The sequence below is a fragment of the Sycon ciliatum genome, chromosome 2 (assembly GCF_964019385.1).
Source record: "Sycon ciliatum chromosome 2, ocSycCili1.1, whole genome shotgun sequence".
Lineage (NCBI taxonomy): Eukaryota > Metazoa > Porifera > Calcarea > Leucosolenida > Sycettidae > Sycon > Sycon ciliatum.
The window spans coordinates 46,651,877-46,668,283 of NC_088644.1; the positions used below are offsets into that span (position 1 = coordinate 46,651,877).

Here is a 16,407-nt window from a genome sequence, read left to right on the forward strand (position 1 = left end):
TCTCTGTGCTGCGCTGATGAGTTCAAAAAGAACGAAACAGCATGCTGTCCGCAGATTGAGTATTTCGCTCCTGCTCTTGTAGCAGTTGAGCACTATTGCGTGGGGTAGTGCCTTTGCTGTTTGCGTTATGCAGAGCTCACTGACTTGTCAGTTTGAGCACTCTGGCAAGGCACGTTCGGGCCTGATTGGAAATTTTTATTTCCATTGCTATCGGGTTCGGCCTCATTTTCTCTGTGCTGCGCTGATGAGTTCAAAAAGAACGAAACAGCATGCTGTCCGCAGATTGAGTATTTCGCTCCTGCTCTTGTAGCAGTTGAGCACTCTTGCGTGGGGTAGTGCCTTTGCTGTTTGCGTTATGCAGAGCTCACTGACTTGTCAGTTTGAGCACTCTGGCAAGGCACGTTCGGGCCTGATTGGAAATTTTTATTTCCATTGCTATCGGGTTCGGCCTCATTTTCTCTGTGCTGCGCTGATGAGTTCAAAAAGAACGAAACAGCATGCTGTCCGCAGATTGAGTATTTCGCTCCTGCTCTTGTAGCAGTTGAGCACTCTTGCGTGGGGTAGTGCCTTTGCTGTTTGCGTTATGCAGAGCTCACTGACTTGTCAGTTTGAGCACTCTGGCAAGGCACGTTCGGGCCTGATTGGAAATTTTTATTTCCATTGCTATCGGGTTCGGCCTCATTTTCTCTGTGCTGCGCTGATGAGTTCAAAAAGAACGAAACAGCATGCTGTCCGCAGATTGAGTATATATATATATATATATATATATATATATATATATTGACTGGTTTTGAGGGAAAGAGACAAACGGGAAAAGTCTGAAGAAAAAATTGACTGTCACCACCAGGACTCGAACCAGGGACCCTCGCTTGTAGCCAGCGATGCTCTAACCGCTGAGCTATGGTGTAGTCGAGATCCAAGCAGAGACCGTTCAACGTTTTCTTCAGACTTCGTAACTCACATCTCCTGTATATATATATGGGTATATATATATAGAACATCAGAAGTATTTCTTGCGTCGGCAAAAAAGTGCTCAATGTCCTAAGACAGAGCGGTGTTTGTGTCTGAGTGTATACCGAAGGATGTACCCAGAGTGCTTGACAGTGCTCAACACCACAAAGGCAGAGCGTAATACACTACAGAACAACAAGGACAATCAAGGCTTGTTTGCTGCTACTTTAAGTTTCATGCTTACGCAATCATCAGGCAACATGAAGATCGGGTGCCGACCATGCCGGTATATATGCCAGGAGAGGGTGGTATAAAAAGCTGTGTGAGACTGTGGGGGCTAGCGCAGTAGCGGTGATGTTTTAGGCAGGGGGCTGTGTGCAGAGTGTGTGGTTGTTGAAGGCAGGGGCTAGCAGTGCAGTGTGAGCGCGAAGTGTGTGGCTGGTGTGGGCAGGAGGTGGTGAACAATGCGTGTGGATGTTGTAGGCAGGAGGCTGTAGAGCTAGCAGTGTGATAATAGCGCAATGTAAATGGATATGTCTGGTGTGGGCAGGGTGTTATGAGCAAGGTGTGTGAACGTGAATGGTGTGGGCAGGAGGCTGTGGAGACATGTTTAGGTGACACCGTGGTTTTTTAGGAGATACTTGTTCTCGTGTCGGCACTTGGACACCATTTCGGAGCGCTTGTTGAGGCTGGACGGTGACCCTAGCGTGTTCAGGATGTGATACTTTTCTCTGCTACAGAGGGAACACCGCTTCGTGATGTTGGAGTATGCCCGGGCGCGATCTTTTATCCTCCATTCGACTTCGTATTGGGCGTTGGATTTCTTCAGCTTCCAGATGTAGTTGGAGAACTCAGTGCAGCTGGAGTACTTCTCGTATCTTGTTGTAGTCATGTGGTTGGCATGGCGTGACTTGAATGGTGGCGCCGACATACCGGTGTATTCCTTTTTGGTGGGGCCTGACGTTATGGATGCCACATATATCAGCTCCGTCGTTTGGCATTCACCGTTGAGTGGACAAGATGGCTTGTCTCGGCAGTTGCAGGGCTTTTCCGGTTTTTTCGTTTGCGGGCAGAGGACCGCTTTGTTGTGGCTTTTGATGCGTGCAGCCATATTTGGCATGCAACTGTAGCTTATCTTGATGGTATTTTTTGTGAATATTTTTCCGAGCTTCGACTGCGGGGGGAAGTGCTTCTTAATGAGCGCGAGGAATCTTCCACCGATGTTTGTTTTCACATTACGGCTGTAGGGCGGGTTGTACCAAATCACCTTCCTCTTCCTTTTCTTCTTTTTGCTTGTTTTCTGTTTGAACTCTAGCGTGCTAGGGTGGCCGCTGGCGTTGAGGGCCTCCGCGTAGATGGGGATAGCATCACGGAACACCGCCTCTGAGCAGGAGATGCTTGCCAGTCGGTTGTTAATTCCAGCTGGGATGTTCTTAAGGACTTGCGGTGGGTGATTGGAGTTCCCTCTCCTGGCATATATACCGGCATGGTCGGCACCCAATCTTCATGTTGCCTGATGATTGCGTAAGCATGAAACTTAAAGTAGCAGCAAACAAGCCTTGATTGTCCTTGTTGTTCTGTAGTGTCTGAGTGTATATATAATTATATAAATATACTCAGTTAGACTATGCCTGCAGCTTCAGAAAAAGTGCTCAAGATCCAATTTCTTTGGGGGAGCAATGACACATGTCAACAAACAATGGATCTCTCGTAATATTTCCCTACTCCGAGTTTCATGCACCGTGTGCAATCATCAGGCAAAAAATATTCAATGCGGACTGGTCAAAGCATAATGGGAATTTAAGGTGGATGCAGGCGGAAACAAGTTTACGGCTTAGTGGGACCCCTGATACGTAATCAATGGGCTTACTTGCCGGCTGAGAAGTGTGTGAAGCTGAGTGCTAGATGACTATAAAATAGTGGGGCAGTGCAATTTGTCAAGGCGCTAGCTGTTGGATTCCTGTACTACAGCAGAGCCAATTTGCAGTGGGGGGGGGGGGGGGGGTGCTTGCTGTTGGATGCCTGTACTACAGCAGAGCCAATTTGCCAAGGCGCTATCTGTTGGATGCCTGTACTACAGCAGAGCCAATTAAGTCCGACGAGTTACAGTTAGGTGCAATGCCGGCACTTGCCTCCTTGGTGGTGTTAGGATTCAGGTGTTGGGTGCTGGATGCCTGTACTACAGCAGAGCCAGTGAAGTCTGAGGAGTTACAGCTGGGTGCGATGGTTGCACTAGTCTTTCAGAAGTGAAAATTCAGGTGCGTGCTGAATGCCTGTACTACAGCAGAGCCAGTACCACACCAGGACATGCCTTGATTAGCAAAGCATACTGGATGCCTGTACTACAGCAGAGCCAGTGCCACACCAGGACATGCCTTGCTTAGCAAAGCATACTGGATGCCTGTACTACAGCAGAGCCAGTATGCGCTATTTGGCTAAGTCACACCTGAATACTTGCTCAGCTGGTATCTAGTGCTGTACCGGCATTTGGCGATAAGGTCACACCTTGTGTTCAGGAGGGTTGCTTTGTCGGCCGTGATAATTTCTAGCTTCTCTGTTAGACGGAGGTTACAGCGCTTAGTTGTTGGGCTGTACGACTTGGCTCTGCGCTTGACGTTCCATGACACGTTGTACTCCTGACCCTGGTAGCTTGACAGCTCGGTGGAGTTGCGGTATTTTTCGTGCCGCATTGAGGTCTTGTGATTGGCGTGACGAAGTTTGAAGGGCGTCTCAGCCGACCCAATGTAGTACTCAGGGTCTTTTGCGCCGCCCACGGCTGCTTCGTACACAACACAATCGGTCTGGCATGCTCCACGCAGCGGGCAGTTGGCCTTGTCACGGCAGTTGCACGGCTTTTCTGGAGGGGTGGGGTGCAGCTTAGCTTGGTTGTGTCCCTCGATGATGGCAGAGACGTTCGGGAGGCAGCTGTAGCTAATCTTGATTGAATTCTTGTTGAAGATTTTGCCGAGGCGGGAACCTGCAGGGAAATGTCGCTTGATGAGTTTTAGGAAGACTGCCCCAATATTTGTCTTGACATTTTTGCTGTATGGTGGGTTGAACCATATGATGTTTCTCTTTCTCTTCTTTCTCTCCTTCTCCTCGGCCCGTGCCATGTCTTCACCTTCATCGGCGCGGTACTGCATGGCCAGCAGGAATCCACTCTTGGAAAGTGCGGCTGCGTATATTGGTTTGGCCTCTTCAAATATGTCCTCACTGGCCGAGATTGATGTCAGGCGCTTGTTGATCGACTTTGGTAAGTTTTTGATGAGCCAGCCAGCCAGCCAGCCAGCAAAAACCTGAACATGTGTAATTTTTTCAAAAATTATTTTTTCGCTGGAAGTTGATTCTACACTATTAATCATTCAAGGTATCAAGTTTGGTGACAATCTGATAAGCGAAAGCATGGAAAATAGAGTTTGAAGTCACACAGGTCCAGATCCAGTACAGTTGGCGCAGCATCCATGCCCAGTGACTCCATGCAAGTTGATCCTACAGTTTCTGATTGCGATGTGGAACAGGTACATGTACTGAAGTAAGTAAATAGAATGGAAGTCAGGATTGCCCTCTTGGTGCTTCAGGCATGAGTAGTTCAGAAGTGTGACGATATTCCGTATACATCACTACCTTCTTAACAACACCAGAGTGCAAAACGATGATTGGTGGCTGGCCTTCCAAATTGTGTTCAGGGACCTCTGTGCTGGCAGTTTGAGCGTTGTCCCAAAGCTTGCCATACTGATAGATGTACTGACCAATACCACTGACATCCACTCCCTTGCACACTTTCACTCAGACCATGATTTCAGCATAGTTGTATTTCAATGATATGAGCGAATACTCTCGTTTTGTAGCACGTGAAGATGTTGCCCCAAAGCGTTCAGCCGGTTTGACTTTGTAGGAATCCCCTTTCTCAGCACAGGAAGCAGCCAGCTTGGCGTCGTCTGGCAAGGTAGAGTACTGATAATACTACGCTCTGTTTTGCGCCGTGAGAAGCCCTCCATCAGTCTCTGCAACATCATTGTTGTCGATGTAGAAATACGGATCGCTCAGCGGGTCGACATTCAGCTTCTCCTCGCAGTCGCTATTACTCCCGCACTGACTATCGTCACCACCAGTATCCAGTGTCGATTTTATGAGGGCTCTTCGTTGCTATGCATATGAGACTCGCCACTGCTGAACAAACTCAGCGAGATCGCCACCAAAGAAATAATTCCGATCGCGAATTAACTTTCAGCGCCGCTTCGTACAGGGAGTCTCACGCTGACAACTCTGGACCTAAGTCCTTGTCGCGACACCTGTTGCCATCGCTGTGTCTAAACTCAACCTCCGTTTGACGAGCTCTCACCTAGCGCTAAAATCAATTGACCAGACTCATTTGAAGACACTTGAAACTCCTTTGACAACGAAGACACCCACTCGATCGAAAAAGAATCTTCAAAAGCCAGCTCACTGCGCGTCCCAAACTTTGACGTCACATTTTGATGATTGATATCAAGTACACAAGTGCTGGTTTTCGCTGGCCGGGGCTCATATATATATATATACAGATTGTCCGCAGATTGAGTACAGATTGAGTATATATATATATATATATATATATACACTCAGACACAAAGGATCTCCAAGTTTCTCACTGTTGCTACTCGTCTATAACGAGGAACCGGCGAACACGGAAGGACAAGCCAGGAGGAAAAAGAATCGAAAGAGGACCATCATTTGGTTTAACCCACCGTACAGCCAATCCGTGAAGACTGATGTTGGCGCGACATTCCTGAGACTTGTCAAGCGCCATTTCCCAGAGGAATCTGCTCTAAGAAAAATATTTAACAAAAACACGCTCAAAGTCAGCTACAGCTGTTCGCCTAACTTAGCCTCAATAATCAAGGGCCACAACGCGAAAGTCCTCAGACAGCCGGAAGAAAAGAGATGTAACTGCCGTGTCAAAGCAAACTGCCCACTCAACGGGGACTGCAACGCCAGCGAGATAGTATACGAAGCTACAGTGGACTCCAATCTCAGCCGGACGAAGTATATCGGCATCTCCGAAACCCCGTTCAAACTCCGGTTCAACAACCACACGTCATCGTTCCGGAATGCCCCACACAGAAACAGCACAGAATTGTCGAAGCATGCATGGGCATTGAAAGAGGCAGGTGAAGGCGTCAACATCTCGTGGAGAATCAGGCAGAGATCCAGCGCCTACAAAAGAACCTCGAAGCGGTGCAACCTATGCCTATCGGAGAATATCGCCATAATGAAGAGTGACAAGGCATCGCTCCTCAACACCAGATGCAGCCTGGTCACAAAATGTCGCCACAGCACCAAGTACCTCCTATCGGAGGTGACCTGAACTGTAGACTGTGCTTGCTATCTGTTACACATATACAGAACTCCTGCTATCTAATGTGCATGCATCCTACTGCCACACTTCACTTTATGCACACCACCCGGCCTGCGCGATTGCTCACACTACCACACTTGCCACATTTATCTTCACCTGTGATTCCCACCTAGACTGGCTAGCGTGCTTCTTTTCCCCACCTGTGATTCCCACCTAGGGTGCTTCTTTTCGTCTTTTCTGGTATGTAAAGGGATACTGATGTGAGAGAAGAGTAAGTTTCCTGAAGAGTGCTTTTGCACGAAACTCAGAGTAGCAACAGTGAGAAACTTGGAGATCCTTTGTGTCTGAGTGTATAACCCCGCTCTGTCTTAGGACATTGAGCACTTTTTGCCGACGCAAGAAATACTTCTATTGTTCTATATATATATATATATATACTCAATCTGCGTATATATATATATATATATATGAGCCCCGGCCTGCGAAAACCAGCACTTGTGTACTTGATATCAATCATCAAAATGTGACGTCAAAGTTTGGGACGCGCAGTGAGCTGGCTTTTGAAGATTCCTTTTCGATCGAGTGGGTGTCTTTGTTGTCAAAGGAGTTTCAAATGTCTTCAAATGAGTCTGGTCAATTGATTTTAGCCCTAGGTGAGAGCTCGTCAAACGGAGGTTGAGTTTAGACACAGCGATGGCGACAGGTGTCGCGACAAGGACTTAGGTCCAGAGTTGTCAGCGTGAGACTCCCTGTACGAAGCGACGCTGAAAGTTAGTTCGCGATCGGAATTATTTCTTTGGTGGCGATCTCGCTGAGTTTGTCCAGCAGTGGTGAGTCTCATATTCATAGCAACGAAGAGCCCTCATAAAATCGACACTGGATACTGGTGGCGACGCTAGTCAGTGCTGGAGTAATAGCGACTGCGAGGAGAAGCTGAATGTCGACCCGCTGAGCGATCCGTATTTCTACATCGACAACAATGATGTTGCAGACACTCATGGAGGGCTTCTCACGGCGCAAAACAGAGCGTAGTATTATCAGTACTCTACCTTGCCAGACGACGCCAAGCTGGCTGCTGCCTGTGCTGAGAAAGGGGATTCCTAAAAGTCAAACTGGCTGAATGCTTTGGGGCAACATCTTCACGTGCTACAAAACGCGAGTATTCGCTCATATCATTGAAATGCAATTATGCTGAAATCATGGTCTGAGTGAAAGTGTGCAAGGGAGTGGATGTCAGTGGTATTGGTCAGTTCATCTATCAGTATGGCAAGCTTTGGGATAATGCTCAAACTGCCAGCACAGAGGTCCCTGAACACAATTTGGAAGGCCAGCCACCAATCATCGTTTTGCACTCTGGTGTTGTAAAGAAGGTAGTGGTGTATACGGAATATCGTCACACTTCTGAACTACTCATGCCTGCAGCATCAAGAGGGCAAGCCTGACTTGCATTCTATTTACTAACATGTACCTGTTCCACATCACAATCAGAAACTGTAGCATCAACTTGCATGGAGTCACTGGGCATGGATGCTGCGCCAACTGTACCGAATCTTGACCTGTGTGACTTCAAACTCTATTTTCCATGCTTTCGCTTATCAGATTGTCACCAAACTTGATAACTTGAATGGTTAATAGTGTAGAATCGATTTCGAGCGAAAAATAATTTTTGAAAAAATTACACATGTTCAGGTTTCTGCTGGCTGGGGCTCATATCCGAAGGAAAACAATGGTTACCAAGAAAACATCATTTCACTTTTGCGACTCAAGAGTTTCATGCACAAGCGGGTGCAATCATCAGGCAGGCAAAAAGCAACAATAGTGGACTAGCCAGAACAAGGGGTCTTATAACAGGGCCTGGTGGGGTGAGGTGAGAATGATAGGAGCCAAGATCAGAGCCTATAGAAAATTAGTGCCAGTCAAAGGAAAGAGCAATTTGGGCTAGTGCAAAGCCAGTTGATGCGCGTGTAAGCACACACTAGGGAAATCAGCCCCATGAGGGATAATAATTATGGGATGTGTAGACTGCGCTGATTTTCCAGGTGGCTATAGGTGCTTCAGGTGATAGCTGCTCCTGCGTAGTCTTTTAGGCAGTATCTGCTGGCGTGTTGGCACTTCGAGACCATCTAACTCCTCTTGTTCAGAGCATAGTCTCGGTTGCTCAGCACTATCCAGGTCTTCTCTGCTGTACATAGCGGGCATCTCTTGGTTAAGTTGCTATAAGCCCTGGACCTTTCGCAGATCCTCCACCTGATTTCACACGCTACATTTGTGGACTTTAATCCCCAGACATGCTTCGATAGCTCGGTGCTATTCCTGTAAGTAGTGACTACACCCAATTTCCAAAACTTGCTCCGATCACTTCGATTTTGGTCTCATTCCATTCTCCCAGGCGTAGTACATAGAATCTGTAAGTATTATTCGAATCGGCCCTGCCATTCTTGAGTTACAGTGAGTTGAAGTGCGCCAAGTTGGACTTTTGCTGGAAACAGAAATGAATGGGAGCGATGGGAGAATCGAGAACGACCGCACAGTCCGTGCATGCAGTACAGTGTACAGTGCACACGCCTCGTCACTCGAACTGCGCGTACGAAATTGCATACTTAGGTATGCTGGCGCAGAACAAATTCGCTCGTAGAGGAAGACGAAAGCGTCTCACCGCCTTGTAATTTCACATGGCCAGTAGTTTTTCGACGCTGAAGACGATGGAATAGTCCGCGACGCTGCGACCCGACCAGAACAACCCGAAATTCATACCCTGAAAAGGCGCTGAGCGCAGAGCTCCTAAATTTTGTCGTATGGAAACTTGACTTCGGGTCTCAAGGGCAGGAACATCTCCTCTCTCAGATAAAGCAATTCACTCGATGCGATATTCTACAATTTGACCTGGCCATGCCGAAATGCACTGCCATGTCGGATTCTCCCATCGGAAGTATAGCAACTTGTTTCCAAAAAATCAGCGTCTGGGTGCGAGGGAGTAAAGTCACTACTGTGAGTGGCGACGCGCATAGATGTTTTATGGTTTGCCAGTCAAAGCTTGAACGGGGGCGCAGTCGATCCGAAGTAGCCTCTCGTATCGTGCTGCGTGGTCACCACTGCCTCATACACTATAGCTTCTGCCTGGCATTATCCTCACAGCGGGCAACTTGGCGGCGACCTGCAATTGCACGGCTTTTGTTCTGCGGGCTTTGTCATCTGCTTGCGGTTGTGCGAGCTTATCAAAGACGCCATATTAGGAAAGCAACAGTAGCTCACCTTGACCGAGTTTCGGTTAAATATTGTGTGGAGTCTCGATGTCTTGGGAAAATGCTTGGTGACTAGGCGGAGGATACCAGCAACAACATTCGTGGACACGCTTTTGGAGAAGGGTGGGTTGAACCAGATGATGTTTCGCTTTCGCTGGTGCTTCCTTTGCTTCTCCTCTGCCTGGACGTATTCTATATTACCCGCATGTCCACTTGCGTCCAGTGCGTCGTTGAAGAGGGGGCAGCACTGTCGAACACTGCCTCATCAGCCAAGATGCTGGCGATACGTCTCCCCACTGCCTTCGGCAGGTTACTGAGGATGTTAGGCGGGTGGTTTGTTTGTTTGTTTGTATACTTTATTTGAATTCGCAAATCCAAACGAGCACATATGCTCAATGACAAGGCAGCGAATATGTTATTATGTTACAGGGAAGGAGGGTTGTGGAGAAAATAAGGAGAAACAAGAGAGAATGGTAGATATCTCAATGAAGAGCGAGGCGTTATCAAACTACAAGTAAGCCAGCGAACGATACGTCAATAGTTCTGTAACCCGCCTAATAAACTTAGTACTTTTTTCAGGCGTGCAGTGGACTGTCATTAAAACAGAAACAGAAAAAAATAATAATAAGGTGATTGGATTGGATGTTGAGGTAGAGTGGGTTATCATTTGGCTTTCTGTAAGGCTGGTAGAGGTTAAGCGTAACGTCCAGGTAGTTGACGACTTTTAGGTTGGCGTCAATGGTTACTCTGAGGCCAAACGACGCAAAGGCATAGGTGATATCCTTGCACACTTTGTCGGCCGCAGCACCAGAGGCATTTCTCAGCACAGCTAGGCCATCATCGCGGTATAATCCAACGCCGCTCCTATCAAGAATCTCCGCAAGTTTGTCTAGGACCAGCACCCCCAACAACTCGCAGACTTCCGCACCATCAGAAGCCGCTCCTAAAACCTTAGTTGAGCACTTCAAGCGATCTGCCGCGATACAATGAATGTACCAAGAAATGATGTTTTCTTGGTGACCATTGTTTTCCTCCGGATATTATAGCTCTGCCGCAAAGTATTGAGCTCTCTCGTGCAGTGCTAGCTCCCAAGCTTCGCAGAAGCTGATCCTAAAATCTTAGTTGAGCACTTTAAGCGACCTGCCGCGATGCAATGGATGTACCAAGAACTGATGTTTTCCTGGCAACCATTGTTTTCCTTCTCATATTATTGCTCAGCCGCAAGGTATTGAGTTCTCTCGTGCAGTGCTTGCTCCCAAGCTTCGTAGAAGCCGCTCCTAAAACCTTAGTTAAGCACTTTAAGCGACCTGCCGCGATAGTAGTAGTAGAAGTAGTAGTAGTAGTAGCAGTAGTAGTAGTAGTAGAATTTATTATTTTACTAGGGAACTCCCAACAGGCGTTGCCGTTTTACTGGGAACCCTAGGAATGACGACATCCAGGTCGAAGCATGTTCCATCTGTCTGCTGCCAAAAATTAAATAGCATTCAGGCCGTGACGAGACGTAGTTCTGGGTAGGTTCAGAGCGGCTGAAGCTTGACCGCGGGTAGCAGCATTTGTGCGGCATGATGCAGAGCGGGGGGTAAATATCGTGCTTAAAAGAGGAGTGGTGCAACGAGATAGACACCTAAAAACAAACACAAACAGCTTCAAGTTAGAGAAAGTATACAGGTGATATTTGGTGAGAATGAAATCGATAGAAGTATACTGATCATGGACAAACACTCGCCTTAGGCACCTATTGCTGGTTGACTCAAGTTTGTCTCTGAGTTTAGCAGACAAGCAGTGAACATAACCTGTGCTGGAATAGTCCAAGGTACTCTGGACAATTATCAGGTAAAACATTTTTGTTCTCGAAGAAACCTTCCTTTCCCTCCAATGAGTTATTAGCTCAGACTACTCCGTTAGAGCAACGCCGACTAACTTGCCTCTGCATATTGGTTCTTCGAATGCTCTTGGGTTGTGTTCCTGAACATATACAGCTTTATAACTGGTTTGTTTCGGGCCGCTCAACCAGAAACAAAGTGTCTCTTCCCAAGGTCAAGGCAACGCAATTCACAAGATCGCCATTCTTCCAGGGCTACTGTGCGTGGCTACAACTTCCAAACTCAGTGAAGACTTCTGCATCATTGCAGGAATTTAAAGTGAATCTGAGGGCCTGCTGATGACCGAGTGCACCATAATAATAATAAACTACTAAATATAGCTTTTCCGCTTTTTCCTTTTCATGTATAATCATTTCCTTCTTTTTCCATGGTTGGCTATCACCCACATCTTCCCGTTTTGGCTGCCATCGGAAGCTTTAAGATGTTGAATAAATAAAATAAAAAACATAATGAAGTTGGTTGCTCCAACTAGGAGCACACGCTTCTTGCCGAACTTGACACTTGACTGACTCACGACTGCCATCCGGAGCACACCAGGAGCACATCCAACCTTCCGCTCAGCAAACCTGAAAGAAAGCACCACTCCCTGCTCAATACACAGTGTTTCGGGGAATTCAGCCCTCATCACTTGAGCTTGAGTAGGTTGAGGAAAATTGTGCCTGAAAAGCACCACTTAAAGTTATACTGCTCTCCAGGCCAAACCATCACCAGGGATACAAACTTACAGAGACGCTTTGTTTCCAGCGCGACAAACACCTTGTGAAGCCCCAGGTAGCAGCGTGAGTCAGAGTCGCTCATGGAGTTGTGCTAAACAGACATTGAGAGCCAGTATAGCTATTCACAACGATGTCACCTCCAACAACTAGGCGCACGTCCGCGTGAGGGACAACAATACGAACTTAGAAGTTGCGACTACGGCAGTAATAGTCATGAAATTGGTTGCTCCAACGAGGAGCACACGCTTCAGAGTTGCGCTGGTGGAGGTCGGTTGGAGATTCTGGAGCTCTGGAGGTGCTGGTGATTCTGGTGATTCTGGAGCTCTGGAGGTGCTGGTGACTGCTCGATTTGCTTGGAGGCTGGAGAAGAAGGAGACCTTGATGAGAACGCTACTCTGCTGTTGTTTTACCGTGTTGTGTTGGGTTTTGTTCTTTTTTTCCTTGGTTTCTTTGGTTACTGTTCATATTTTGTGTTAGCAGATTCTCACCACTTTCTGGAGTCGGGTTCTGCCCGCAGTCACCAGTCGTCACACCTCCATGTCGAGCCGACATCGCGTCTCCAACTGTTGTTTCCAGTAGCGGCAATGCCCTGCTGCCAGTGCCAGCTCACGGGGAAGTGTCAGCGATGTGCTTGCAAGGCTGCTGACACCCCATGTGTTGACTGCTACCCGAGTCGCAACAACCCATCAACCTGCAGAAATAGCACTCCAGGCGTTGGGACTGGGGCGTCCTGTGGCCACAGCACTGGTGTGGGTGACGGCGCTACATGTAGTTCCGGAACTCGCGTTACCAACAGCCAGGTGGATGGTGTAGTTGTCAACGGCATTACATCTCAGGCTGCCAGTCGGGATGGTCCTGTACACAGCGCAACTATGTCTGGCGCCGACCTTCACCCAAGCGTGGATTGGCGCGATCAACCCCCTGCCTGGTTGAGAAGAGTTTACCCAAGTGAGATTTCCACGCAACGTCGAACTCGCGCTGGAGCCCGGGATGCGTCTTTAGCAGCGGCACCATCATCTTCACCAGCCAACACACAAAGCCAGGACATGCCACCGCTGGTTCCTACAGCGCCTCCAGTACACTTGGCGGTGAACCAGGACAATGCTGAGCCTAGTCCCGCTCGGGAAAGCGCCAACTCTCGATTTGCTCCTACTCCTGGAGACGAACAGGAGATACTACCAGTGCAGAGCATCGGGCGAGAGGATCAGGGACAACTCTCCATAACGTCGTGCTATGATGAGATCGTTCATTGGCGGAAGCAGTTCTTTCGTATCCCGACGGGGTCCATTGGCAAGGCTTTTGTCAATCTATTAGTTGCAGAGCTTCGACGGTTCACTGACTCTGCTGGCACTGACTGCATCGCTCTCTACCGGTTCTCCGTGCTTCCTTCCCTGATGTTGCAGTCAACCCGTAGCAATAGCAAACCAAAAGAGAATACTCTGCATTTGCAGCGGCGAATGGCATTGTGGCAAGCGGGGAATTTGACGTCATTAATGAGCGAAGTCCGCTGCCTGCAAGACTTGCTGTTTCGGCCTCGTAAGGGAGGCCGCAAGCGAGGTGAGGAAGATGAGGCTCGCCACTTCTCCGACCTCATGTGCCAGGGCCGTGTGCATGATGCACTTAGATGCCTGGATCCAGGCAGATGTGGTGAAGCGGGTGGTGTGCTGAACATCAACGATACCGTACCTCTCCGGGATGGTTCCTCTATTCCTGTCAAAGAGGCATTACTGGACAAGCATCCGGAGGCTCGGCTACCACCTTCTGAAGCCATGCTGCCTGGGGATGCCCCCGGTGTTGAAGGCATACGTTTCGATGGCCTCAAGTCGTGCTCCGTGGTGGCCGTCAAACTGAAGTAACTGACCAAGCTCCCGTGCACGTGATGCAATGGCTTTGCATCTGATGCGTTTCATCTAGCAAACATGGGTCTTCTTAGAACGAGGCATGGAAATGAGTCCGGCAAGGGAAAGAAGATGGCTCTGCACTTGGAGCGCTGCAGTGGGTCGCCAGTCACCACCTTCGCGACTGGCGAACAGCGTTTGGGTGGTATTGACCTGTGCTGGTGCCCCTGATGAGCATCCTGGCGCTGTTGAAAGCAGTTTCTGGCCAAGTGACCCACAGCGCGGCACCTGAAACATCCAACAATCTTCAGTTGCCGCGGACGCTCCTCTTCTGGGAGCCTCATCGACGGAGTGCGAAAACGCTGTTCAGGTGCATATCCTGCAAGCGGCAGTCAACCATTTGCATAGCCCACCAGGACTCGAACCTGGGACCTTGCTTGTCATGAGCAATGCCACTGAGTTATGGGACCAGGCTGAACCTAGAAGGCCTTTCCTATTCATTTCAAAAACTAATCATTTTCTTTCACCTCTCATAGTACGTTCCAGAAACTGACCGTGGTTGGTCCCCTAGGGGAGGGACAAGGACCCAAGTGCTATCAGTATGTGTGGCATGTGTTGTGAGTTGGCTTTGGAGTGAAAATCTTGTCAGCGCCTTTTAGGTTCAGCCTGGTCCCATAGCTCAGTAGTTAAGACATTGCTCATGACAAACAAGGTCCCGGTTTCGAGTCCTGGTGGGTCTGGCTTTTTTCTCTTTTCAGGCAGTTCACTTCCCCGACTGTTCTTTGAATTAGAAGTTCTCCTAATCCTTAAAAAAAATGCAGTATCGCCAACTATTTAAAGCATGAAACCACGACGTATTTCAGAAAAGCATACACAGCATATGTGACGTGAAATGTTCACGTGATTACGTTCTATGAAACCTCTCTATTGTTGTTTACAGAAGCGAATGAAGGTGCTGTGAATTCAAAATTAGATATACCATGGTTATCTGAGCGCAACGGATAAGACTAAGATTCTTACCGGTACAGACATTATCCTGTTTAATGAACCCGTTCTTGCACTCACACCTGTAGCTTCCTGGCTGGTTGTCACAATAGCTGCTACTAGGATTACAGACATCAGGTATGTCACATTCATTTATGTCCTCGCATAATTCTGAGGGTAAGAAAAGGAAAAAAATAATAAAATTGTTCTGACGATGGGAGACTGGCCCGCAACATCAATAATATTTCGACATCATAGAAGAATTTTTATCTAAAGAGTGAATAGCAACTTGATAGAGCGATTGTCAGTCGGCAAACCCCCTTTTAATTTAGGAAAAGTAATATCAATAAAGAGTCGGCGTGGAGAATGCAAATTTATGAGGGCAATAAAGAGTATATATTAGATGCAGACATGGCCAGACAACAACGAGTTAATAGAATTTTAAAGGATTTTTTATTGTTCAAAATCGATTTTCATGTATTGGAGCTGAGGGTAATGTACAGTGTGTACAAAAAGAACATTTTATAACAGCATACCGGTAATTAAAGGTGTGAAGTATACTTTACCCTCAGTACCGATAATATTCACTGAAGAGCGGAACACGAAAATCGATTTTGAATAATAAAAAATCCTTTAAAATTCAATCAACTGGTTGTTGTCTGGCCATGTCTGCATTTAATATACTCTTTATTGCACTCAAAATATTAATATAATTATATTAATAACGCAACAAACGGCACGTTTACCCTTTAAAACAATTCGTTCGTGATAATCGGGTCTCATCTCGGCCCCCTCCTCTTAAATCTATGCATAAACTCTTTTCCTGATGCCCCTGTCTCCAGTACTCTCTCTCTTTTTGCTGACGACTCCAATTTAATCCTCGTTTCCCCGCCTAAAACGTCAGTGCCCGCTCACCATGCCAGCTTTAAAGCTGATATTGAACATTGCCTCAAATGGTCAAGAACCACTGCCATGAGGTTTAACACCAGCAAGTGTGTTCATGTGTCCTTTCGGAAACATGCCGTGACTCCCTGTCCATCCCCCTTCAAAATGGATGACACTGAGGTTACGACGGCTGACAGGCACTGTCACCTTGGTATTACCCTTTCTCCGAACCTTAGTTTCTCTGACCATACATGTATTACTAAAATCACTAGTAAGTATCGCAGTAGAGTATGTCTATTATGCCACATGACCCGCTGTCTCCCCGCACCAACCATCAATTTACTGTATAAATGTTACGTGAGACCCTTGCTGGAGTATGCTGTCCCTGTTGGGCTGTTCGCCATGTTGTCTACGCAATCCTGCACATTGGATCGACTACAAGCTACTGCTGCCTGATCCTACCTAATACGTAAGACCCGACAGCTTCCTACTTTGACAACATCCAAGAATGTTCTGAATCATCTGTTTGAATGGGAATCGCTCCAATGGCGTCGACAAATTCTCTCTCTA

At 47.6% G+C, this 16,407-nt stretch overlaps 1 protein-coding gene across 2 annotated transcripts in view; it reads right to left on the reverse strand.

The window, feature by feature from the left end:
• Positions 1 to 16,407, reverse strand: part of LOC135810916 (fibrillin-3-like) — a 128,515-nt gene that overhangs the window by 48,538 nt on the left and 63,570 nt on the right. Inside the window, exon 4 of one of the 2 annotated variants that reach the window (XM_065324305.1) lies at positions 14,989 to 15,123. The exons of the other annotated variant lie outside the window; for it this stretch is intronic. Coding sequence (XP_065180377.1) covers positions 14,989 to 15,123 — 135 coding nt within the window. The remainder of the gene's footprint in view (positions 1 to 14,988; positions 15,124 to 16,407) is intronic. 2 annotated transcript variants of the gene reach the window in all.